The sequence below is a fragment of the Papio anubis genome, chromosome 2 (assembly GCF_008728515.1).
Source record: "Papio anubis isolate 15944 chromosome 2, Panubis1.0, whole genome shotgun sequence".
NCBI classification, from domain to species: Eukaryota; Metazoa; Chordata; class Mammalia; order Primates; family Cercopithecidae; genus Papio; species Papio anubis.
In genome coordinates this window covers 94,855,897-94,881,005 of record NC_044977.1, presented here as the reverse complement: position 1 = coordinate 94,881,005, position 25,109 = coordinate 94,855,897, and the positions used below count along the sequence as shown (strand labels likewise).

Sequence of the window (25,109 nt, the reverse complement as noted above, 5' to 3'; positions counted from 1 at the left end):
GCGCAGGGTTGGGGCTAAAGTTACAGGTTAACAGCATCTCAAAGCAGAAACAATTTTTCTCAGTACAGATCAAAATGGAGTTTCTTATGTCCTCCTTTTCTACATAGACACAGTAACAGTCTGATCTCTCTCTCTTTTCCCCACAGGGACTAATGTGATATCAGAGATACGGTGTGTCTTCAGCTACAAGATGCTCTGTTTGAATTATATACATTTCAGAAAACTTATGTACAGATGAATCATTTAAAATGAATTGTAAGTGGTATTGTGGTCTTGATAGAGTTGGCCACGATGTCCAAATGTAATATTAAGCCTATGGGAAAAGTCAGATCCACTTCTTTTTTTTGAGTCAGAGTCTTGCTCTGTCACCCAGACTGGAGTGCAGTGGCATGATCTCAGCTCACTGCAACCGCCACCTCCTAGGTTCAAATGATTCTCGTGCCTCAGCAGCCGGAGTAGCTGGGATTACAGGCCTGTGCCACCACTCCCAGCTAATTTTTTTTTTGTATTTTTAGTAGAAACGGGGTTTCGCCATGTTGGCCAGGCTGGCCTCGAACTCCTGACCTCAAGTGATCTACCTGCCTTGACCCCCAAGGTGCTGGGATTACAGTTGTGAGCCACCATGCCCAGCTGAGATCCACTTTCATCCTCACAGTGGCTCCTGACTCCTTTTCCAATGCACCAAGACACCACGGAGGGATGTCTGTGCAGACTTCTAATGTGGTTTGCGGTTGCAAACTGTCGTTGGGGCAATTTTTTGTAGAAAGGTCTGGTCCTGGACCCACTGTCAGAGAACTTAGAGAAAGGTTCCCTGTGGGGGTCCCAAACAAAGATCTTCTTTCTTTATAACCTGTCATCCTAAGATTTAAAGGGTGGAAGGGGAATACAGAAATTGCATATTCACTACAACTCAAAAAAGAAGATAATTAATTTTGCACCAGTGACAAATATGTCATCTTAGGCACTTCGAAACTCCTTAAATGGATCTAAAAATATTTGTCCTCTAATATTTTGGTGTCTCTTCAGCCAAAAACAAAAATTGGTTAAATTTGGTCCCATAAGAATTATAGTCATATTTCAGTTCGCAATGTGCCCTAATTCTAGGACTTTCCTGGAATGAAGGACCGCCGTTATCTTTGAGACTGGCTTTCATAGTCCCCCCCTTCGATGATGAGGAGGCAGGCGACGGGGAGGAAGGGCGGCCTCCGGAGGGTGTGTGTTCTCCCAAGGGAGTCTCCTTCCTGCACACCTTCCTCATCTTGTTTAGACTCAGGAAGTTGACGGGCGGAGCACTTCTGGCTTAAGCATTTGAAAAAGCAGCAGAGGAGTTTCCGCCTGTAAATAGTATCTGTAAAACTGTGAGCGGCCCACATCTCAGGCCACAGGGGCTGCGTCTCCCCTCTTGAGGTGATGCAGAACAAAAGTCCCCAGGGCCACCAGGGGGATGCACATGGTGGAGGAGGCCACAAGCAGCCCGATGACAGCCAGTGCATAGGCCGGGTAATCTTTGGTCACAAGCTGGCCCTGAAAGGAGAGACTGAGTGTCAGCAGAGAGCACCTGCTGAGAGCACTGCCCCTGGGCCTCAGGGCCGCCACCCGTGATGCGGAGGCGGTGTGACGTGGGCAGAGAGCATGTGGGGCCGGTGTCCTTACTCCTGGGGCCACCAGCTTTGCAATTCACTAGCACATGTGCCAGGAGCCTAACCGCCCTCACCTTCTTTTTCTTCCATAAACTAGGAATAATAGTAACTACTTGAACCAGTGGGTGTAGAGCTATTGTTTGGAGCTACCCATAATGAATAATCATGGTAATAATCAAGCACCTTACGTCTAAGGCAACATTCAGGGCACCTAAAATATAGGGGACTACTCTTAGCCCGGAATGGAACTTTCCATGAAGGTAGCAATGTTCTCTATGAGTGCTGTCTGCTGTGGTGGGCGCGGAGGGCAGCGCTGCTCAAGAGGCAGGAGCTGGCGCCTTCGCAGCGGGAGTTTTTCTCAGCGTCCAGGGGACAGGTCGATGGGGAAGCTGTGGAGCAGTGCCTTCCTCTCGCCCCACTGAAGCATATATCTAAAAACTCAAAGCCCAGTTCCTCTGTCCTGGGCTATTTCTAAAATGCCTCAGTGATATTTCCATGTCGTGACAAATAACCTACCCACACTATGGAAACAGTTCCCTGGTTTCAGAAAACGAATGGCCCATGCTTTTGGGTGACCATGGGGGCCCAGCGCCAGCCCTACAGAGACAGCAGATACCTGGGAGGCATCCCAGGCTTGGTACTTCAGCGTCCCCGTGAGGATGTAGTCACTCAGGTAGAAGACAAAGAGGCTGACAATCAGTAGTGGGCTTACACCAGCCCACATCACCTTCCAGTACCAGCTCACAGCTCGGCCAGTCATGGCCTTAAGGTCACTTTCAAATCTATTTGGAAAACAGGGAGAGAAAGTCTGGATTATCCAGGCTGCGGAGGTGAGGGCGTCCAGTTTACCCGTCCCTACTCACAAAGGAACATTCTGTTCTAGGTGGTAACTGATGTCTGAGTTTGGCCACTGGACTCCTCTGTGACACCTTCTTGAGAGAGCAGTGCTGCGGTGGGGAGGGGAGAAGGGCTGAGACTGCCCAGAAAGGGTGACGGAGCAAGCACCCTGTGGATAGTGGACATCAGAAGATGCCTTCCTAGTGCCAGCCTTCAGACGAAGGTTGCTGGCAGAGCCCAGAGGGCAGCTTCCAGGAATGGTGGGCACAGGCAGCAAGGGAGGGACATTTGTTGGGCTGGTCATCAACGACAGGGGCTTCTTGGGCAGCTCTGCCCACCCCCCAACCCAGCCCGCTGCTGTCAGTCAGTGACTCCCTTTCCCAGTAAACGCCACGGAGCCAAATCACTTGGTCCACTGAAACCAGAGCAGGTTTTCTGGGACAGAAGAAGAGCCAACCTTGGACTGAAGGCCTTTCTGTAGCCCTGGCCTGTTGGAGCTGGTCTAGAGCGGCCAGGGCAGTGAGGCCCAAAGGCGTTGCCCACAGCCACCATCACCATCTCCATCATTCCTGTAGCTCTCTCTTTTCCCTCTTCTTTACTTTTAAACCTACATTTAGCAGCAACACAACAGCAGCCAGTTTCTCATAGACTTGACAGGCTAAGTACACGTATTTTTGAGTACACATACACAGTATAAAAAGTATCTTTGGCATTTTGGGAGATGTTGGCCCAACAAAACTCCCCATTTCACACAGGAGGAACCAAGGCCCAGGGTTGCGATGCCATCTGCCTTAGGGCTTGGTAAAGACCAGGCCCAGAGCCTTTAAACCTGCTCCCTACAGCGGGAGAAGCAGCCTTGGCGGGAGGGGCTGGGGTGGTGTGGGTGTGAAACGTCACCGGCTGCAGCCACAGCCCCTCCCTCCCTGGGACCTGCTGCATGTCCTGGGTGTCCATGCAAGGCTGTGCGGAGATCACCACCTGCCCTTTGCTGCTGCTGACATAGTGGGACTCTAGGCTGTAGACCATGAAGGCTCATGTATGTGACGTGGAAATCTGGGGCTTTCAAAAATCGGACAGGTGAAAAAGTGTTGAGGGTCCTCTTGTCCCTTCACACCCCCATTACCCCCCGCTTTCTGGATGGAGAAAGTTGGGAAGAGCTGGCTGCAGAAAAGCCCCAGGACACTGTCGCTGGGTGGTCACTAGATGGCGGTGTCCCCTGAGCAAGCTGAAGCACTCCCCACCTACCACTTACAGTCAGTCCACCTACAACATCTCCAAGGCACGTTTGTTTCCGCCTGTCTCCCTTCGCCAGCCCCTTTTTGATGGACTTGTGCCCCTCACCCATCTAGTGACCTCCAGTGGGCCCTAGGTTCTGTTCCTCTCTCCCAACCTTCTCTTTTTATCCTGAAACACTCACCCTCTCAGTGACCAATCTCTTTCTCCCTCTAGACTGGCATTTCCTAGGTGACCAGGGATTTTCCCAGTTTTAGCACTGAAAGTTCCACATCCCAGAAAACCCCTCAATCCTGGGGAAACAGGGAGAGCTGGTCCCCCTAACGCTAGTGTCCTCGAAATGTTAGTAGCTAAGGGTGGGAGTGGGGTGAGCGGAGGGTGAAAAGGCATTCCTTGACCAAGTAAGTCTGGAAATGCTGCAATTCTAACCCTCTCTTTGGGATCCATAACTGTCTTTAAGACTCTAAGAAGCCCTATGGGAAAGACATCGATTTGGCTTTGTTTAACTTATGTCCTGAAATGAATGGACCATGGGAGATTCCGCAGCATGGCACAGGACCCTGGCCTTTGCAGGGACATAGCAGGGAATGCTGCTTCAGGAATGCCTGCCTCCCAGAGTGTTGTCAATGTCTCCCTCCCCACCCCGAACCAGCATGGAGGATCAAAAAGACTGGGGAAGAGGGCAGAAAACAACGTGGCACAGCCTCCTCGCCCAAACCGGTGCCAACTTGAGCAGCGCTGCCCAAACTGATGTGCCTCAGGCCCCCCAGACATAGCGTGAAGATGTAGGATCTGATTCAGCAGGACGGGGTGGGTCCGAGCTTCTACAGTCCCAATGAGCGCCTTGTTGCTGCTGCTCCCGCTCTAGGGACCACACTTGGGGTAGCAAAGCTCTCTAGGCCAGTGATTCTCAAAGCGTGGGTGCCAGACTCATCTGGGAACCTGCTAGAAATGTGAATTCTTGGCCTTCCCCAGGCCTGCCTGATCAGAACCTTGGGTGTGAGTCCCGCAGCTGTGTTTGACCAGCCCAAGGGACTGTGAGGCACACTCGAGTTTGAAGGCTGCTCTAGACCGGTGGCTCTTGCCCCAGCTGCACATTCCATCACCTGGGGAGAATGAAAACATTCCAGTCCTGTGCTGTGCACTGGGATTGAGAACCTCACTGACTAAATTTTCAATCTGCCAAATTTTCTAAGGTCTAAGTTATCAACTGCACTTTGGTCAGGGTTCTGGGAAAATACTGATGTTGGCCGATGATCAGAGCATCCAGTGCCTGGAGGCACAATTCCCTGCCCCAGTAAGCTGTGGGGGTCCAGCAGGGTCGACCCTAAAACATTCTGTGATACAAAGCAAAAGTACGGGAATAGAGAGAAAGATATTCACTGAAGCAAACTGAGCGTGGAATAGGGGCAGAGCATTAGCTGAGATCTGCGGGCAAAGAACAAACATTGAGTAACGATGCCAAGCTTAAGGAAGAGGTGAAGATGTGTATCAAGAAACAGCTGTTTTCCTTGAGGGGTGTGGCCTCTGTGGCTGTGTTTTCCCTGCGCAACTAGGGGTCCTGGGCCTCCTCACCTCCTCAACCCGTACACGTAGCACACGGCAATCGTCTCCACCAGCACGATGAGCAGCAGGGACAGTGTGGCCGCGTAGTCGTTGAATATATCAAACCAGTAGTTCCCAGCCTCCATGGTGAACACCATGCCGATGGCACAGTTGACAAGGCACACCAGACCTGGGGGCCACAAGACCAGCTGCTCACCTGCCCAAAACCCCCCACTACTGCTCACCAGTTCTCTGAGGGACAGCGGGGCCACTGGCCCTCGGGGGACCTTGGCTGATTGGTTCATCCACATGGGTTGAAAGAGCTGTTGTGGGTTGGACTCTCTGAAGGTGTGTGCCATGTGTGTGGGGCAGGGGGCACAATGGTGTCCCGAGGTGTGTCAGCAGGAGTCACTGATGTTGACTCACTGAGCTGCCCTGCAGGGGAGGCAGAGCTTCAAGCTCAATGAACAAGCAGACGTGGTGGGCACTGCCATTCCAGGATCCCGCCCAGGCTGTGGGTCTGCAATTATAACCCTCTCTGTTTATCCCAACAACTCAGCCCTGGAGCTTATGAGAAAAGAATCAAGGGAGGAGGCTTGAATATGGGGTGGCCCCATAAGGACTTCCTAGAGAGGACTTGCATCCACCAAGAAGGGGGTGGGGCGGGGAAGAGACACATGTCCACCAAGATCCTCCCACGTGCCAGGCACTTGCAATGCGCTGGACCCTTAGGCCTCTGAGGCAGATTGCCAGAGCCCCCTTTCACTGATGGGAAGGCAAGGCTCAGAGATGTCCAAGGCTCCCCCGACGTCCCATAGCACGTCAGTGGCAGAGTGAGGATTCAGACCCAGGCCCTTTAGCCTCCAGAACCTGGGCCTTCATCCCAGTCTCCTCCAGTTGCCTCCCCTGGGGACCCCATGCGTGTCTGAGTCTCGAGCCCACACCTGCCCTTTCCACTACCACACCGTACACTGCTAGCTACCGAGCCCTCCTGCCATCCTGATGGGGACACACAAGGAGAAAGGGACCATGTGCTGGCCAAGGGCTACAGGCACACCTAGTGTTGGCTACAGAGACCAGGTCCGAGGAGGGGGGCTAAGTGCTGCTGGACTCTGAAGAGGTGGGGGCAACTCCAACTGGAGTGGTCGGGGCTTGAAGGAGATGGCCTGGGAGCTGGGTTTGATTCGTCCTGCATGTGGAGGAATGGTGTCTTCAGAGGCAGAGGTGTAGGCCACAGGGTCCTCGAGGCACTCTGGTTGCAGATGGGCCAGGGAATGAAACCATGAGAGATGTAATTGGAAAAGCCAGCTCATTTCCTAAGAACTGAAATGTCCATCAACAGCAGAATGGATAAAGAAACTGGTATGTGATCTTACAATGGATTACTATATAGGCAGAAAAAGGGGCAGACGATCGCTGCTCGAAACATGAGTGGATCTCACAGGTAGATTCTGAGTGAAGAAAATAGGTGCAGAGTATGTACAACAGGACTTCGTTCATATGAAATTCAAGAACAGGAAGGCCAGGCGCAATGACTCATGCCTGTAATCCCAGTAGTTTGGGAGGCCGAGGCAGGTAGATCACTTGAGGTCAGGAGTTTGAGACCAGCCTGGCCAACACAGTGAAACCCTGTCTCTACTAAAAATACAAAAATTAGCCAGGCATCATGGTGTGCACCTGTAATCCCAGCTACTCAGGAGGCTGAGGCATGAGAACAGCTTGAGCCTGGGAGGCGGAGGTTGCAGTGAACCAAGATCGCACCATTGCACTCCAGCCTGGGTGACAGAGTGAGACTGTCTTTAAAAAAAAAAAAAGGAAAAAAAAACCCCCTAAAATGTAGAAGTCAGAATAGAGGTGAACTCCAGGGGTGCATACTTCCTGGGAAGGGGTGTGAAGGAGCTGTCTAGAGTGCAGAAAATGTTCTGTATCTTGACCTAGGTGGTGGTTCCTCGAGTGGACACATATGTAAAATCCACTGAGTTTGCACTTAAGAATTCTACACTTTATAATAGTCATACTTCAGGCTGGGTGTGGTGGCTCACGCCTGTAACCCCAGCACTTTGGGAGGCTGAGATGGGCGAATCACCTGAGGTCAGGAGTTCAAGACCAGCTTGGCCAACATGGTGAAACCCCGTCTCTACTAAAGACACAAAAATTAGCCAGGCGTCATGGCGTGCACCTGTAATCCTAGCTACTCAGGAGGGTGAGGCAGGAGAATCACTTGAACCCGGGAAATGGAGGTTGCAGTGAGCCAAAATCACGCCACTGCACTCTAGCTTGGGTGACAGAGTGAGACCCTGTCTGAAATATATATAATATACTTCAATGAAAACAAACAAAAACAACAGCAAGTTCTCTCCTAGCCTGGAGAACTTCGAATGTCAGGTTGGGGAGTTGGGTCGGGGTGGCCACTTCACTTCCCTGTGATGTGGAGAATGGAACGCACAGGATGAATCATGTGGCCCAGGTCCTGGATTGTGAGAAGACGTGGCAGGACCATGGTGAGGTGGCTGCAGCCCCCTCACGACCCCTGAGGGAACTCTCCCTTGCTCACTCCCATGCCCTGGCCCTCCTGATCCCCGCCCCCTCCACTGGCTGGCCTGCTGACCTGAGATGGCCTCCTTGGGCAGGTGGCTGGAGATGATCTTGCTGTCTGTCAGAGGGGTAAGGATGGCCGCTGTGTTTCCCAGCATGCTCCCAATGCCCAGCATCAGCAGCATGAAGAAGTAGAGCACCGACCACAGCTGGGACACCTCCATGTTTTTAATGGCCTCCGTGTAGACGATGAATGCCAGGCCAGTGCCCTGGACGGCCTGCCCAGGGTGAGAAGACACCAGTTACATGCATGAGGGACTTACAGTCTTATTCACACATTCAGTGCTAAGCAACGTGGGGTACCTTGGAAGTGGCCATGAGAAGCCACATTGTGAGGTTGGAGCTTCCATCTGCAGACCAGCCCCTTACACTTAGCTGGGTCGAAAAGGAAAGGGAGCTGCTGGGAGCTCATATATACAAAGCACGTGAGAACTTGCAGCCAGCCTGCAACACTGAGTTCCCCTCTCCTGCCCCAATTTACGTAAATTCTGGATGAAAAAGAATAAAACAGTGCATAATTTCTGCTTCTAATGTGATGACTGACTAGGTGTCCTGAAACCTCTGTGGCTGGGACCTGAGGAGGGAGGGTGGGGCCAGGGCAGCAGGAAGCAGAATTGTGGAGAGCCAGCTTGGTCAGCAGGCAACCAGGAGGGCCAGGTGCTCAGCGGTCAGGTCCCTGTGTTGGTAACGCTGTTGCGGAGATGTTAAGCTATGGAAATTGAGGCTGGAACTCCTGCTTAAAGATAATCCCCCAAGGGGCTCAAAAGGGATAATAAGTTGTGTATACTCCCTGGCTACCCACAGAAGAAGCAAAAACAAGCCCTCCCTGGGTAGAAGCCCCCCAATTTAGACACATAGGTTTCCCAGAGATTAAGCAAAGTGCTCACAAACAGGGATTTACAAACCCACAAGGAGAGAAGTCACTGTGAGTGAAGAACTAGCAAGAATAAGAAATAAGATTTAGAACAACCCTCCCCAAGGGTGGCAGATGTTGGATTGTCAGATTCAGAATTGCTATGGACTGAACCGTGTCCACCTGAAATTTGTATGTTGAAACCCTAGCTCCCAATGTGACTGTATCTGGAGATAGGGTCTTTAGGAAGTAATTAAGGTTAAACGGAGTTATAATATTGGAGCCTTAATCTGACCAGACTGTGGTCTTATAGCAAGAGGAAGAGACAGAGAGAACTCTCTATTGTGTGAAGACACAGTGAGAAGATAAGTATTCATGAATCAGGAAACAGGCCTTCATCAGAAACCAAACCCTGCTGGACCTTGATCTTGGACTTCTCAGCCTCCAGGACTGTGAGACATAAATTCCTATTGCTTGCTGGGCACAGTGGCTCATGCCTATAATCCTAGCACTTTGGGAGGCTTAGGTGGGAGGATCACTTGAGCTCAGGAGTTTGAGATCAGCTTGGGCAACATAGCAAGACCTCGTCTCTACTAAAAGTAAATAAAAGAAAATAAATTTATGTTGTTTAAGCCACCCAGTCTATGATATTTTGTTATAGCAGGCTGCATTGACTAATACAAGAACACAGGTCAATTCTATAGCATACCAGCTACTCAGAGGCATACTGAAAATAGTTGGCTTCATGTGCTAACAACAAGGGAGTGACTACTTGTAGAGAACTTAAAAACAATAGTAAAAATCTACAAAAAGTTGATATACTTTTTATTATTATCATGAGCCAGCAATTCTAAACAGTGTTAAAATACTGCTCTCCTTCTCTTGCCTATGGCCACGACTGAAACGGTTACGTATGAAATGTTTAACGAAACAAAGAATAACATTACAAAGATAAACATGTATCAAGAAACTATTGGGATGGACAAATAAATTGGAAAAAAATAGCATCTATATAAAAAATATAGTTATTGAATTAAAAGGTTCAGTTGACAATTAAATACCAGATTAGATGCAGCTGAAAAGAGAGTTAGTGAACTGAAAGATATATCCAGGAATGACTCAATAAGATAAAAAAAGGATAAGAAGATGGGAAAAATAAAAGAGAGGTTAAGAAACCTGTAGGACAGGATGAAAAAGTCACATCTAATGAAGTTCCAAAAGGAGAAAAATGAGATAATCAGAGACAATGATTATGAGATAATAGGTACGAATTTTCCAAAACTGATAAGAAACATGGATCCATAGATCCAGGAAGCCCAACCTCACCTAGGCCTAGAGTGGATAAATAAAAATATATTCATGCCATGTCTAGATTGCAGAGGCCAAAGACAAAGAGAAGATCATGAGAAAGAGAAAAAACTGCTTGCTTACAAAGAATGAAATAAAATTTCAACAGCAACAATGGAAGCCTGAATCACATAGCAAACATCTTCAAACTGTTGAGAGAAAATAACTGTTAACCTGGAATTTTCTACGCTGAGGAAAAATATCTTTAAAAGATAGATGCCAATTACAGAATAAAATTTAAGAAAACTGCTCTAAATGAAAGTATTTTAAGGAAAAACCTTTGGAGACACTGGGATGCAAGAAAGAATGGTGAACAAATAAAATGGCAAACATGTAGGTAAATACAAGAGCTGTATAAAATAATAATAATGTCATGTCCAGTGTATGGGGTTAAAGAGACAGAACTAGACAACAATCATTTAAAATGGGAGCAATAAAATGAAAGTACTCTAATGTCCTTTTGAATTTTGGGAAGGAGGTCAAGATGCTGTTTAACTTTAGACTTTATTAAGTTAAATATGAAAGGAAAATTTCAAGAAGAAATCAAGCAGCCAAATTCCAAACAGCAGGGAATAAAGTGGAATGAGGAAAGAAAAGAAAGAAAGAAAAAAAAAAAAAAAAAGAACAAAGCAACAGGAAAAACGAAGTCTAGATAAATCAATAACCAACCATGTAATTCTTGGCTGTAGAGCCAAGCTCAAAAGTAGTGAGGAAAACTCCCAGGTGCCAAAACCATAAAGGAAAGTTGAAGTGAAAGCACTGAACAGGTGCGGAAGCCGAAGGACCTCATGGATCACCTGAACAGGACCTAGGCCTTGAAGGCTGGGGTTTGGGGGCTGCGGTCTGATGCCTGCCCAGGGAAGTAGGCTCATGCCACAGGCCAGTGCAAGCATGGAGCTAGGGCTGAACAAGCAGGAGAAAAAAGCATTGCCTAACCCATGAAATGACCTACAGTGGTTGTACCCAGGAAACAAAGTGCCAAACAAACCCAACCCAACCAACCAACCACACCAAAAATACCAACCTCCAAAGTAGCTTACTGGCAACCAGAGCCATAGGCCCTCCCTACTCCCTACCCTTGAAAAGCATTACCTAGGAACACTCTGTAGAAATAATCTCTAGAAGTGTTTACTTTAAATATAAGAATTAGACAAATATGCCCACTATCACTTCTACTCCCATGTGCTAGAAATGCTAGTGAATACAATAAGAACAAGGGAATGAGATATAAGCACTGAAAAGAAAAATGCGAAATTCAGTCTGCAGGCGATAGGACAGTTTAACATAGAAAACTGAAGCAAGTCTATAGCTAAATGTGAGAATTAATAAGAGAATTCATAAAGATTGCTAGATACAAGGTCAACATACAAAATTTTTAGCTTCCTTTTGCAACAAAAACAAACAATGATAGAATGAGGGGAAGAGACACCATTCACAATACAATAAAACAGTAAGGTAATAGAAATCTAATGAAAGATGTGCCAAGATGTTCATAGAGAAAGTTAGCTGAAGAATATTTTAAAAGACTTGAGTGAATGAGAGAAAGTATGTTCCTAAGTCGAATGTCACAATTCAAAACATATTAATTCTCCCCAAGTTACACTATAAAATCAATGCAAGTCTAGTAAAAATTCCCTAGATTTTTTTCCAATGAAACTTATCAAACTGATCCTCAAACTAATGTGAAAAAATAAAGCTTCCAGCACAGCAGAGATAATTCTGTAAAATATAAAGATGACTTTCAGTAGCAAAAATTAAAAAAAAAACCTCCAAATGTCTATTAGTAAGGGAATGGATAAATTGCAGTATACTTGTGTGATGGAATAAAATGCAGCATTTAAATGAACAATGAGGCTCCGCATGTGTTATTCTGGACAGATCTCAAAATTAAAATGCTGAATGAGAGAAGTATCTTTCCAGACCATTTATGCCTATTTAAAAACTGCCGACATAGGAGTCCAAAGGCTTGCTGGAAAAAAATAAAATAAAATAAAAACTGCCAACAAAACAATGATATTATTTAAGAATACATGAGTATAAAAATGTAAAATATAAAATATAAAAATGAAGGTTCTTGCCTCTGGTGAGTAGGGAAAACAAAGGGGACTTTTTAACTTCATCTTTGAAACGTTCTTTCCCTTTATATAAAAAAAATCTGAACTCAAAATGACAAAATGTTTATAATGGATCTTTCTGAGTGGTATATATATGGGTGTTTGTTATATTATTCTCTCTACTTTCCTGTATTTTAAAAGCTTAGAAACACAAAAGAAAAAGAACGGACAGAGAGGTCCCCCAGGAAGTTTACTGTAACTAGCATTCTCCAGCAGCCCTCAGGAGAGTGGTGGTAAAGCCTCTCTTCTCCTTGGAGTTGCAGGAAAAGTTATTCAAGATCCTTCTTCATTTTTATGGACCTCACCTAGCTCCAAGTCAGCAGCTCACCAAGGTCCCCATGAGTGTGTGGAGAGAAGATAGTCCCCAACCTTGCCTGGGCACGTTACCGTGTCTAGCTCCGACTCCAAGCTGCAGTTTTTGATGTGCGGGAACACCTCACTGTATTTGCTTGGGTAGGCAGATGCGAGGTAGCCCTTCACCTGCTCCAGGTTGCTGGCCGTCAAAAAGCCATCTTCAAGGTCAAAAGTGTTGGTCAGCAGCAGAGTCACCCTGCAGAACACACCATCGGACCGACCTTCACTGATCAGAAAGGCAGCTGTCACCAAAGCTGCCCATCAGCCTCTTCTTTTCTGATTAGGTGAGGAAAGGGAACCTGTTGCTTGGTGACCTTTTAAAGGGCGGGGTAATTTTGAATGGCACTGAAGAAGCCTCAGATATGAACAATGATGACAACAGGCACCAAACTCACACAGCGAGGCTATTTTAACCTCTGGACCAACATAGTCCAGCAGAAGTTTCCGTGCTGATGAAAATGTTCTCTATCTGGGCTGTCCCATTTGGCACTCACTGCCACATATGGCAACTGAGTACTTGATGGTGGACACTGAGCAACTGATTGAAAGTAACATGGGAATATGAATTAAGTTGCATTGATTTAAATGTAAATTTGTAAACAGCCACTTGTGGCTGGTAACTACCCAACTGGACAGCATACCTCCTGGATGATGTCCATGTATTTTGGGCAAGGCGCCACAGAAAGTGTATCCTGCAATCTCTGTGGCTTAGCTAGAGGCTTCTTGGTTACTTTTGAGGTTGGGGAGATGGAGTAGAAGAAACAAAGTTTGATTGTCGTATGTCCTATTACGCTAAGTGCTCGCAACACATTAACGTGCCCTCGTCCCTGCCAGGCAGATGTTGATATGCCCCAGGCCCCCCAGCAACTGGTGGTGGTATAAGGAGTCTGAACGTGAGCCCTGGATTGAGGACTCCAAAACTGGTGCACTTTGCCCCAGCCCTTGCCCAGGCGACCCTTCAGCTCAGAGCTCAGGGAGGCCTGGGACTCGGTGGGACAGCCCGAGCTTACTTCTTCAAGCAGTTTTCATAATTGAAGGTGGCCTTGAAGCCGTAGATGGAGAAGGTGACGATGCTGGCAAATATGGAGGTGAAGCTGTTGATGAGGGACACAATGATGGCGTGCTTCTGGCAGTTGTTGGACGGCTCATTGTAGCTGGCGAAGGCGATCAGGCTGCCAAAGCCCAGGCCGAGTGAGAAGAAGATCTGGGTGGCTGCGTTGACCCAGGCCTTGGGGTTGGCCAGCTGTTCCATCTGGAAGGCCAACAGGGACAGGGCTGATGAGCCCTGGGTGAGATTCCAAACAAACACTTAGACCCTCAACAGGAGAGTAACCCAGAGAGGGGAAGGAGCTCGCCTACAGCACGCAGCCATCGGGGCACCCCTGGGACTGGAGACCAGCTCTTCTAGCCCCATCCACTCCCTGGCAGATGAAACACACAGCTCAAGCTGCACACCTCCCATGGCTAAGGTGCTGTGGAGAATACAGGTGCTATGTGGAGGATATAAGGTGCTACGTATCTTCTACAGCACTTCAGTCATAGGAGGTGTGTAACCAGAAGCAGCTATGCTCACCACTATACATCAGTGCAGAGGTGTGCAATGGAATACTGCAGGGTAAAATAATTAAAACACACATGGAGCCCTGATTCACAGGCAGACACTGCACAGGTCTGAGCATTCAGAGATGGAGGTGGTGTGGCCTGGCAGGGGAGGTCTAGGTGTGGGTTGACTCTCGGCACTGACATCAGGGAGCGTTTGGAATGGGGAAGGAGGAGGATGACACAGTCATTTAATTTCCAGGGGCTAGATTTGCTAAATGAAGAACTTGCCCCATCCCAAAGGCAAGAGGGCACCCTCCATGGATGAACCCTGGGTGTGGGGTGCATGAACAGTGGGTGGGTTGGGAAGGGATTGTAGGAAACCCTGTAGGGAAACGGGTGCAGGGAACCATATGAGCCCACAAACAAGATGACCAGAGCAGTGCTCATGGGAAAAAGCTTGGTCCAGTTTGAAAGGGGCTTGAGGTGAGGCGGTGGTGGGGGTGCAGCAGTTGGGGGACAGTGAGGATGAAAAGGAGAGGCTGAAAGACTTAATGCTCCAGAATTAACAGGGAGTGGGGACGACCTGGCTGAGGAGGTGATCCAGCGACTGCAGGTACTCCACACTCCCACCACACCCTGGTGGGCTCACATCAGCTTCCCTGGGTACAGCGTTGGCCCACTCTCCATCTTTCCCTCTTCCCACCTGTCCTGGAAGGTGGCAGGATGAGTGAGGGGCGCCCTTAGGGCCCTCCCGCTTCAGCCCGTACCTTGGGAGTGAACATGTACATGAGGCCGTTGGTGGCTCCATGGAGCGTGAGGCCCCTGATGAGGTAGATGATGAGCACGCAGTAGGGCAGTGACGCCGTGAAATACACCACCTGCGGGCATCAGAGGGCAGAGTCGGCCTCCCGGAGCGGTGGGGTCCACAGGACAGACCCACGCCCCACGGAACACCGCCACATCTGGGGTATTCAGGCTGCACTGCCCAGCTGCTGACAGCTGGAAAAGGCATGGAGATTCTTGGTCACACACAGGCTCTGGGTTAGGGCTGGAGAAGTGGGTTGGTGGGATGTGGTCGCCCACAGTTGTGACCAGCAGGACATTTCTTATTCGGTGGAGAAGAGGCAAACAGGTACCGAGCCTCTGCCTTCCACCCTCCCTTCAACCTGACCTTATTCCGGAAAGGATTTGAGGTTACCCACAAAAACACATCAGTCACATTAACATTTCAAAATTGCTAGATAAAGAAATCAGCCTCAAAAAAATATATGGGCAATCCAGTAATAAGCCCACAGGAAAAAGCAACCCATAGAATCTGTGCATGAGTCTCTACCCAGTTTCTGAGCCAGATTCAGCTCCGAGCTTCCTGGTGGCCTACACACAAAGCAGGAACACAATTAAAAGGAAAACAAAAATCTGCAGCTTGGAGAAGGACAGATTTCCCCGGGATTGGGGCCTGAGAGCAGATTGGTCATGAGTGCTCATGCAGGAAAGCAGCGACGTGTAGAGTAGAGGACAATGTCTCCATAATACACACAATAGGAAATTCAGATCTGATTTTTATGGCAACCCTCCAAAAAGGGTTTACTTCCTTAGGCTTTAACATCACACCTGAATGGACATTTTTGTCAATCAGATCTTCTTTCTCCACCAACATGCATGGTAAGTTCAATGATGTTTTGTTAATATATTCGGTGTTCATGGTAGCGTTAGTAGTCACCTGTCATGCTCTGGGTGATTCTAACTGTTACAAAGCCATAGAATACAGACCTTCAAGTGCACGTGTGCCTAGCCAGGAATGGAATTTTTTCTGTAAATCAACTCATATGTGTACCAGAGCCTCATTTGTAAAGCAAATAAATATTTTGCTAGATTGTCTTTTGTGTAAGAGTTCCCTTAAAGTTTGAGTCACTCTGTGAGAAATATGGCTGGTGGCTCATGTTCAGGTGAACTTGAATTACACTTGACCCTCCCTTCCCACTGAGGTGTGGTGTCATCTTCTTATCCATTTCCAAGGCCGCCAGAGTGGCACTCTGTGCCCTGTCACCCAGAGGACAGCAGGTGGAATGCGGGGTGTGTCTTTTATCACTGCTTCTTAGCTGAGGTTGTTGTAACTTGAGAAGAGTAATAAATCCACCCAAGATTATAAGAAAAGAAACCAGATAAGAGATAGAGATGAAAAGACAGGGCACTCACTCGTGACCAACATCCATCACAATGGGCACTAAGCAGGCCCTTAGGGCCAGCCCCAGGAATTTCCCTCCTTCTCCCGAGGTGAGCAAGTTTCCCGGAGGCTCATGGAGTCTCCCCAAGTGGGCAGAATTGCTCGACATGTGATCCAGCCTAACCTATTGGAAGAAACCAATTCTGACCACTGTGCAGAGATTCTGGCAGGAAACAAAGGCAATTCCAACAGGGGATGCCAGGAAATGGCACATGGTCTGTGACAAGATTAGTTCCCTTTACATAGAGCTGTTGGGGTATTTTTCCATGGAGAAGGGTATGGCTGAAGCAGAGGAAATAGATGATAAGAATAAGTAAGTTTTTATGGCATGACAGGTCTCATGTAACACATTTCTAAGTGATCAGGAAAAGTAATGGTCTCTAATCTCTGTATCTGCAGATGTTACCCTCTGATCTTTTGGATCATGATCATAATAACCTGGCAAAGATAAATTACAAAAACATTTTTTATGAGCATGACAGTATGGCCAGGCTCTACGATGGGACTGAGTGAGCTGCTGTAGGTTCTAAGCTCTCTCGGGGGAAGAGCACCTGTGCTCACTCGTCCCTCTCCTCAGCCATAGCATAGGGGGCTTCGGGGGCTTAGAGGCTGGCCATCAGGGGGTCTTGGAAACCAAAATAAAATGTCCTACCAGGCATGATACTGGAGTTGTCCCATGGGCCCTGGAATACCATGGGTAGCTCTGGTCTAATGCCTCAAGAAATACATGGGGGGTGGGGTGCAGCTGGAGGAGGCAACTCAGGTAGTCAGAGGGTGAGGACAGGTGGGCTCTTAGGACTCTCAGCAGGTGACAGTTGGAGTTGATGACATCATTAAGGCATAGAGAGAGCTATGTGGCTACCAAACCAAGGCAATGGGAAGTCTTGGGGTGAGGCTGGGCTTTGCCCTCACTAGCTGTGCCCCTGGGCAAGTCAATTTACCTCTCTGAGCCTCAGGTGAGTGGGATCATGAAATCTACCTTGAGACAATGTGGGTGCCCAAGCCATGTTGGGTCTACGGTGAGAAGTGACGGTGAATGAGACAGGGCGTGCTAGGCTCTGGGACATCTGCTGAAACTTCAGGCAGGTGACGGGTGATAGGAACACTGAAAGCAGATCTTCCACATGGAGCAGACTAGAGCTGCAGGAACATGTCAGCCCCAGTGAAAGTGTGAGCCTTGGGATGCACCAAGAAAGGACTATGGAGATCAAGCCTGACAGCTATGGAGGGTGATTGGAAGCAGCTTAGAACAAAGGGTCGGTCTCAAACTCAGCTGAACACTAGAATCACTTGGCAAGCTTCTAAAATCCCCCCACCCACCCCATTGCTCAGGGCACATCCCAAACTGGTTACTGCAGAACTTTGGGGGCAGGGCTAAGGCATGAGATTTTTGAAAGCGCTCCAGAAAATATCAATGTGTAGCTGAGCTGGAGAGCCAGTGGCTAGGGTGTCTTGAGGACACATACAGTCTTAAAGAAAAGCAAACTCACTGTCTGGTTGCCTGGGTGGTATGGATTTTGGGCCGACTGGTACAGAAAAACATTTTTTTTTTTTTTTTGGTAAGAAAGTCCTTGTTTTGAGATTTAGGGTTGCAACTTTAACCACCTCTGGCCGTCTCTATAGTCATCTAGTAGGTGACTTGTCCCAGCAACACCATCTGTGCCCTCTGCCCTAACATAGCTGCTGCCTCTCCACTGCAGAGGGCACTCCCTTGGCATTGCCCAGGGTTGGAGACAGAGGCAGCTGCCCCTTGGCGCACCCTCCCACCCGCCAGGAGCACCGGGCGTCTGTGCCTCGCTGTCCCACCTTGCCAGTGGACTCGGTGCCACGCAGGATGCACAGGTACACCACCAGCCAGGCCAGGAGGAGGCACAGCGCCGGCTCCCACTGCACACCCCCGTTCTCCTGGAGGGACGGCGAGATATTGAGGGTTTTCCTGTACCAGAAGTACTGTGTGGAGGACGCCTTCTCGCACTCCTCATCGTAGCCTGTGTGGTTACCATTCAGTGGGCAGACAGACCACGGCAGGGGATCCTGTGGGACCAAAGCGAGTGTTATCCAGAGAGGTGAAGGCTGAGGACAAAGGCTGTGGCAGGGGTGAGGGAGGTGACCCTGAGTGGAGACTCTTGAAAGAGAAGGGTGCTTGTCCCGGAAGGGCAGGTGGCTGGAGCCCCTGAAGGCAGACCGGGAGTTGGAGAGTTTGTCAGGGGGCACGGGTGAGGCAGGAAGGGGTTGGAGGAGGGGGCTCTGCTCTCGTTGCAATTCTTCAGGTGCTCCCTGAGGACTACTGAACTCCGTGGTGGGTCCCAGAGACTGAACAGTGAATGGACCACGGCCAGGCCAGCTATGATGATGGGACTTCCACCCATGGCCTGTGCACAGTCAGCTCAGGCACTCAAACCACACCCTCTGCAGCACTGGCCCAGATTGCTTAAGACTTGGTCAATGACTGAGAGAGTCCCTATTTAACCAACTAGAGAAAGTGACAGAGAGCCCAGTTCAGAGTAGCTTAAGCAGATGAGAGTCTTACTGGCTCCACCCTGCAAAGTCCAGGAGTCTAACTGCTTCAGGTATACCTTGACTCTAGCTCAAAGAAGTCACTAGCACCAGGTTCTCTCAGGCTCAGAAAGGCAACACAGCTGTGGGGCCTGAACCTCATCTCCTGCTAGCTTCCAAACCCAGTGTATGTTGCAGGAAATGCCATTCACCACCAGCACTTAGTGAGCACGGAACCTGAGACTCATGCATCTCAGGACTTGTTAGGGACTTGCGGAAATCAACAAAGACCACCCAAGTGAGAACAAGCAGAGGCTCTTTCCTTAGGGCTTGCTACAGCAAGGGAGGTAGCAGCATCACTTGCATTTGGCAGGGACTCCAAGGCAGGCAGGGATTGGGAAAGCTTGTTAGTAAGGAAAGAGAAGGCTCCAGGTGTGCCCCCACAGGAGGCTGTGGGCATGTCACTTATGAACACAGGAGCCTCAATGGTGCATGCATCGTGACCATGACCCAAGGCCAAGCAGTAAACGGTGGTGCTGAGATGGGAGGGAGGGGAGGAAAAATTACTTCTGACTTGCGGGGTGGGAGATCCCAGCCCTGCTCTTTGAGGACCAGCCCCACATTGATCAGTTTTGCACATATCTGGGTTCTGCAAGTCCAGATTTAATTAGACAAAATGCATCATTAATGGAAGCAAGTCTGACCACCCCACTGGGCTCAATCCCGTATTTCACAGGAAAAGAACCAAGGCCCAGGGGTATCACCTGATGGGTCATGGCTGCTGTTCCAGTAGGCAGCTGGAGCCCAGGTCTGCATACCCAGACAGCGCTCGAGACTGTGCTGGTGAGGACCTCCATGCCCACCCCTGCCATACCTCCCCAGGGCCACCCTAGCCTATTGGAATGTGTGAGCTGGTTTCTCGCTTTGACCTATATCGTGTTCAAAGCTGGCCACCAACAGTCCTTCCCCTCCCCATGTGCACATTTCTCCCATCCAGAAGTGGCATCTCTTGCCTCACCCTGTGAGCCTGGGCTGGCCTCCGATGCACGCTGACCAACTGAATATGGTGAAGAGATGCTGTGTGAGTGACTTCCCGGCCCAGGCCTTCAGAACCCTGTAGCTAGCCTCTCACCCTCTTGGAGACCAGCTGTGGGACATCCAGGCTAGCTTCCTGAATGATGCGGATGCAAGGAGAGGGAGGCACATGGAGGGAACTGAGGTGCCTGGTGGCAGCCAGCACCAAGTCCCAGGCAGGTGAGAGGGGTCCTAGTAGACCTGAAGCCCAGTCAAGCTGCCCTGGCTGACATCCCCTTGGGCCATTTACAGCCTGTGTGGGACTGACCTGAGTCTGTTCACTGGACCACCTGCTGATGCCAGCCCAGGCCTGCTTCCCAGGCTTGGCTACACAACTAAGTCACCCAGGGGTGATGTCCAGGCTGCACCCTCAGTGACTCTGATTTCATCTGTTTAGGGTAGGGCCTGGTCATTGGATTTTTCACACCTCCCCACCCCGCGCCCCACAACTTCATCTCCCCAGTGTGCAGCCAGGGTGAAGAAGGTTTAGAGTATAGGAGAACTTGTTAAATGGGCCAGTTCCCAGTCTGACCTCCCTCACCCACCTCTGAACCAGCAGGTGAGGACAAGGATCCCTGCATTTGCATGCATAACAGCACAGGTGCTCCTGCTGAGAAGGGCTGGACCCAAGGCTGGAAAGCCTGGCCAGGGAGTGAGTAGACAGGAGCACAGACTCCGGGACCAGGTGCCTGATTCCAACCCCACCAGCTATGAGCTACTCGGCTCCCCTCTGCTCGGGTGCTCAGTGCGCTCAGCCTTGCGGGGTGGCTGTGATGATTACCTGAGTGAACACTTCTAAAGTGCTGGGACCTGTGTCTGACCCAGAGCACATGTAAGTGAATGTCTGCAGCTACTATTCCTCTCATTATTACGGGACCATGGAGGAGGGCTTCAAAGTAGAGGGACTAAGGGATAAGTCCACAGACCTATGAAGGATGCAATGAATGAATACTTCAGTGATTTTCAGGAATTGCTGGCCCCCATTCTTCTGACTATTAGAAAAAAGTGCCCCTTTCTTGAGGCACTTTATTTTTGCTTTTGGGGGATGAGCAACTTATTCTGATTTTGTTAGGACAAGACACATTGCTTCTGCTTTTGGAAACTTGTCTTAATAAGTATACAAATCTATCATGTTTACAATGTGTATGGCAAGCCCTTAGTTGGGGGGTACCATTGTGCAGTGCACAACCTGCCCAACCATACATGGCAGCCCTGCAGACAGGATAGGAAACAGTCACCAGGCAATAGAGTGAGAAGAGTTGCTCTGTTTCCACCAAGAAGGCTGGGGAGAGGCAGAGTTGTGGCCAGTGTTTATGAAACTCTAGGTTGAACCAGGGAAAGAAGGAGGAACTGCAGCTAAGCTCAGGGCACATCTTTCTTGCCAGAGATATGTGCAATGGGGCAAGCTTGGTGGAGCTCATTGGGAAGCCAGAGTAGGGTATGCCAAATCAGGATTATTAAAGTCATTCACCCAAGCATTCCTCACGCCCCCACAGAGTCAAGGCTGTGCCCAAGCATCCCAGAGGCAAACCCAGTTCAGTCCACAGTCCATGCCAGCCCTGTCTTGCTTGTGGACCTAGGGGACAGGCATGTCCCATGAAGGCCTGGCTCAGGGGCAAAGGGTAAGGCATTGGCCTGATTAGCTCCTGCCTCCTCCTCTGTTCCCATCTGGGAAGAAGCCAAGGTGAAGGTGGTTCCTGGAAGCAGGTGGAGGCAGTGGAGGATGGGGTTCCTGAGAGCGGAGCGGCAGGAGCCAGGTAACAGAAATGAGCATGAGCAGTGGAGAGGAAAATTCCTCTTGTCCTGGATATAACACCAGCTCTCTGTGTGGAATTGGAGTTCTCGCTTCTCTACAATTTCCAGCCCCTTCCACGTTTTCTACGGAGTGTCAGCTGCAGTTATCATCAGAAATGTGTGGTTTAAAATGTTTAGGAATGGCCCTACTGTGTTACAGGGTGACAGTGGTCCTTCTAGGAGAACTTGGAGGTCTGCAGGGAAAAGGAGAGGCTCAGGCTGGAGTCAGAAACCTGGAAGCACAAGTGGCCCTGTGGAAAGTGGGAGAAGGGGATGGGGAGAAGGACAGACGTTGCTGTCTTGCTGGATTGAGGGAATCCCTCCCCATCAGTCCTCTCCGCAGATTTCCTCCTAGGCACACTGTGCGGTAGTTATTAATTGTTTGTTGGGGGGGGGGTCATATCCATCAGAGAGAATCCACTGAAGGCCATGGACCTGCTCTCCAAGAACACACACACTCACACCGGTGGACTCTTGCTTACAGCGTAAGGGGCCTGTGGAGCCCGGGTTCAGAAGCCCTCCACGTGGTTTGGGGTGCATGGCTTCCCCTCCACCTCACACCACCCACTGGCTCCCCGCCCCGAGGCTGCTCACCTTGCCCCACACCCCCTCCCCTGAGCGAGTGGCCCTGCTTTTCTCTCCCTTTCTCGCTCCCACTCCTGTTCTGGCACGGGCCGTGGCTCACCTGGAAAGAGTGGAAGAGGTACCAAAAGGCCCAGGCGTTGATGACGTTGTAGTACATGGAGAGGAAGAAGGAGACCACCACGCTGGCGATCCCTGCAAGGAAGCAGAGGGCTAGGCTGAGGACTGAGGATGGCCCTTCCCCCTCCGCCAGGCCCAGCGTGTGCTCCCAGGATGCACCTGTGGCGAGGCCTCCCTCCACCAGGCTTGTGTGGTGAGTATTAAGCGAGACCAGGCAGCTGTAAGCACTTTATAAGGGCGATTTCTTTTTCTCCAACCTCCCTCCTCACCTTCTGGGACAGGAGGCTGATGACATGTTTTTGAGATCTAACTGCCAGGCACTGTGTTAAGTAAGTACTTTACGTGCCTTTGGTCCTTACGACGGTATTATCTTCGTATCACAGAGGAGAAAACTGAGGCCTGGAGCCTGCCCAAGACTACCCAGCTGGTAAGTGGCAGAACTGGGTTCACAACATCATGCTGTGAGAAGCACTGTTGCTGTGAAGTGCCACCTTGTGCCAGATGTACAGTTACGCTCCCTCCTTGGCTCACCAGCGGTTGAGTCACCTGGTGGCCAGGAGAGGAGAGGTGGGGAGGGGGCTGCCCGTAATTTGGTCAGGTCTGCCCAAAACCCAGGGTGGGTCCTGAGCAGAGAGAGCAGAGAGAAGGATGGCAGCCAGCAGGGCTCTGGGGCTGGCCCACACCAACCCTTGAGAACCAGCATTCCCTCCTCTCCCCAAGCCCAAGTGCTGGGACACTCAGTAGTAGAAACTGGCCATGGTGCACGTGTTTACCCCCACAGGCATCGGCATATGCTATAAACCAGGGCTTCCCCTCTCCACTCCCACTCCACTCTGAGAGCTGGTTGTTAAATATTCACCAGCATCCCGTGGTTGGCACAAATATCTGGTATCTTTCTTATAATGCAGAAGATGCCTCTGAGAAGTCCTCTGTGATTACTTATTCAGGCAGATTGTAAAACCACACACTTCTGTGTTAAAATTTAATAGTCTAGCGAAACCCCGTCTCTACTAAAAATACAAAAAAATTAGCCGGGCGTGGTGGCGGGCACCTGTAATCCCAGCTACTCAGGAGGTTGAGGCAGGAGAATCGCTTGAACCCGGGAGGTGGAGGTTGCAGTGAGCCGAGATTGTGCCATTGCACTCCAGCCTGGGCAATAAGAGTGAAACTCCGCCTCAAAAAAAAAAAAAAAAAAAAAAGTAATAGCCATTCAAGACAAGGAGGCAGTCTGGGGTTGGAGATGATTTGTGAGAACACTGGACACATTTCTTCTGCATCTGCGACGAGGTCATGTATATGCTTCCACCCTCTTTGCTCTTGGAATGTCACTCTGCTTTCCTGCCTGCCTTCCTTTCTGGGGCAGGAGGGGTGAGCATCACACGCCATGGCCACTTCTGGTCAGGGCTCCTTCTGCATGCAGAGGCAGCCCTGGGCCATAAGCGATGTGCAGGGCAGGTGGAGGTTGTCCTGGAAGTGCCTGGGACTCTGGCTCAAGGTCACTCAGGAGAGGCATGAGATGAAATAGCCCCCTCCTGCTGTCTGTGTGGGCCTCAGCCTCCCCACCCCAGAGACATTAATGGCACTCTGCAACACCTCAGCGGTGTAAAGAAGATTAAATGAGCTCATGCCCATATATCCTACAGGCTGGCTCCCAGCAAGTAGTAGGTGCTTACTAAAAGAGAGAGCTGTTATTTAACAGGGAGCAGTTGGGGGAGTTTCCAGGACTTGGAGTTACAGCTGTTTCCCTTTTACAGGTGACCAAGCTGAGGTCCAGAGAAGAGAAGCAGGGTAGCATCTGTTCCCCAAGGGGCATGCATCCTCCCTGTCTTACTGCCCTGTGGGTAGGAAACCAGCTCCTCTCAGCCCACATTCTATGACATCCCCGCCAGGCCAGTTGTTCACTCCAGGCAAGGGCTCTCTCTTGGGCCTTGTGCTCGCCCCTTGATCAAGCAGCTTTGCTGATGGGATCCCACCCACACTCCCATGCTGCCCAGGTCTCTGGGTGGGAGAGGACTGGAGGGGCCCCACGTACCGACACCGCTGAGGTATGGGCTGATGGTCCTCCAGGCACCGATGCTGCCCTGCCGCATGCGCTGCCCCACAGCTAGTTCCAGGTACAAGAGCGGCATTCCCTCCACGATAAGCATGATGATGTAGGGGACCAGGAAACTACCTGTAGAGGTCCAGAGCTGAGAGCCAGGCCACCGCCAAAGGGCTTTTCTCCACCACCACTCAACCTCTGTGCAAACATCCTTCCATCCTCCTGTCTTTCCACTTGTCCATGCATTCTCCCACCTTTCCGTCATCCATCCTCCTCTTTCTACTCATCCTTCATCCTTCTTTCATTCCACATTTTCATCCATCCTTCTTGCTGCCATTCCTCTCACCTATCTGCCTACCATTAATTCATCAACTTGCCGTCCATCCTTCCTTCCATCCATCCTTCCATCCAACCATCCATTCATCCATCCATTCTTCCATCTATCTTTCGATCCTTCCATCTATCCACCCTACATCCATCCATCCTTCCTTCCTTCCATCCATCTATATTTCCATCCTTCCATTCATCCATCTGTATTTCCATCTTTCCATCCATCCATCTATCCATCCATCCATCCATCCATCCATCTATCCATCCATTCATCTATCCATCCTTCCATCCATTCATCTGTCCATCCTTCCATGCATCCTTCCATCCTTCCATCCATCCTTTCATCTTTTTATCTTCCTACTCAGCCACCTGTCTGTTCGTCCATCCA

At 49.8% G+C, this 25,109-nt stretch overlaps 1 protein-coding gene across 1 annotated transcript in view; it reads right to left on the bottom strand.

Annotated features, from left to right (window-relative positions):
* Positions 1 to 338: 338 nt before the first annotated feature.
* SLC6A20 (solute carrier family 6 member 20) overlaps positions 339 to 25,109 on the bottom strand; it is a 38,495-nt gene continuing 13,724 nt past the window's right edge. Inside the window, exons 2-11 of the mRNA XM_031663411.1 lie at positions 24,383 to 24,523; positions 22,334 to 22,425; positions 18,091 to 18,318; positions 14,828 to 14,938; positions 13,529 to 13,770; positions 12,552 to 12,714; positions 7,864 to 8,068; positions 5,286 to 5,445; positions 2,257 to 2,422; positions 339 to 1,524 (exon numbers count right to left, since the gene is read on the bottom strand). Of these exons, the coding sequence (XP_031519271.1) occupies positions 1,375 to 1,524; positions 2,257 to 2,422; positions 5,286 to 5,445; positions 7,864 to 8,068; positions 12,552 to 12,714; positions 13,529 to 13,770; positions 14,828 to 14,938; positions 18,091 to 18,318; positions 22,334 to 22,425; positions 24,383 to 24,523 (1,658 nt within the window). The 3' untranslated portion in view covers positions 339 to 1,374. The remainder of the gene's footprint in view (positions 1,525 to 2,256; positions 2,423 to 5,285; positions 5,446 to 7,863; positions 8,069 to 12,551; positions 12,715 to 13,528; positions 13,771 to 14,827; positions 14,939 to 18,090; positions 18,319 to 22,333; positions 22,426 to 24,382; positions 24,524 to 25,109) is intronic.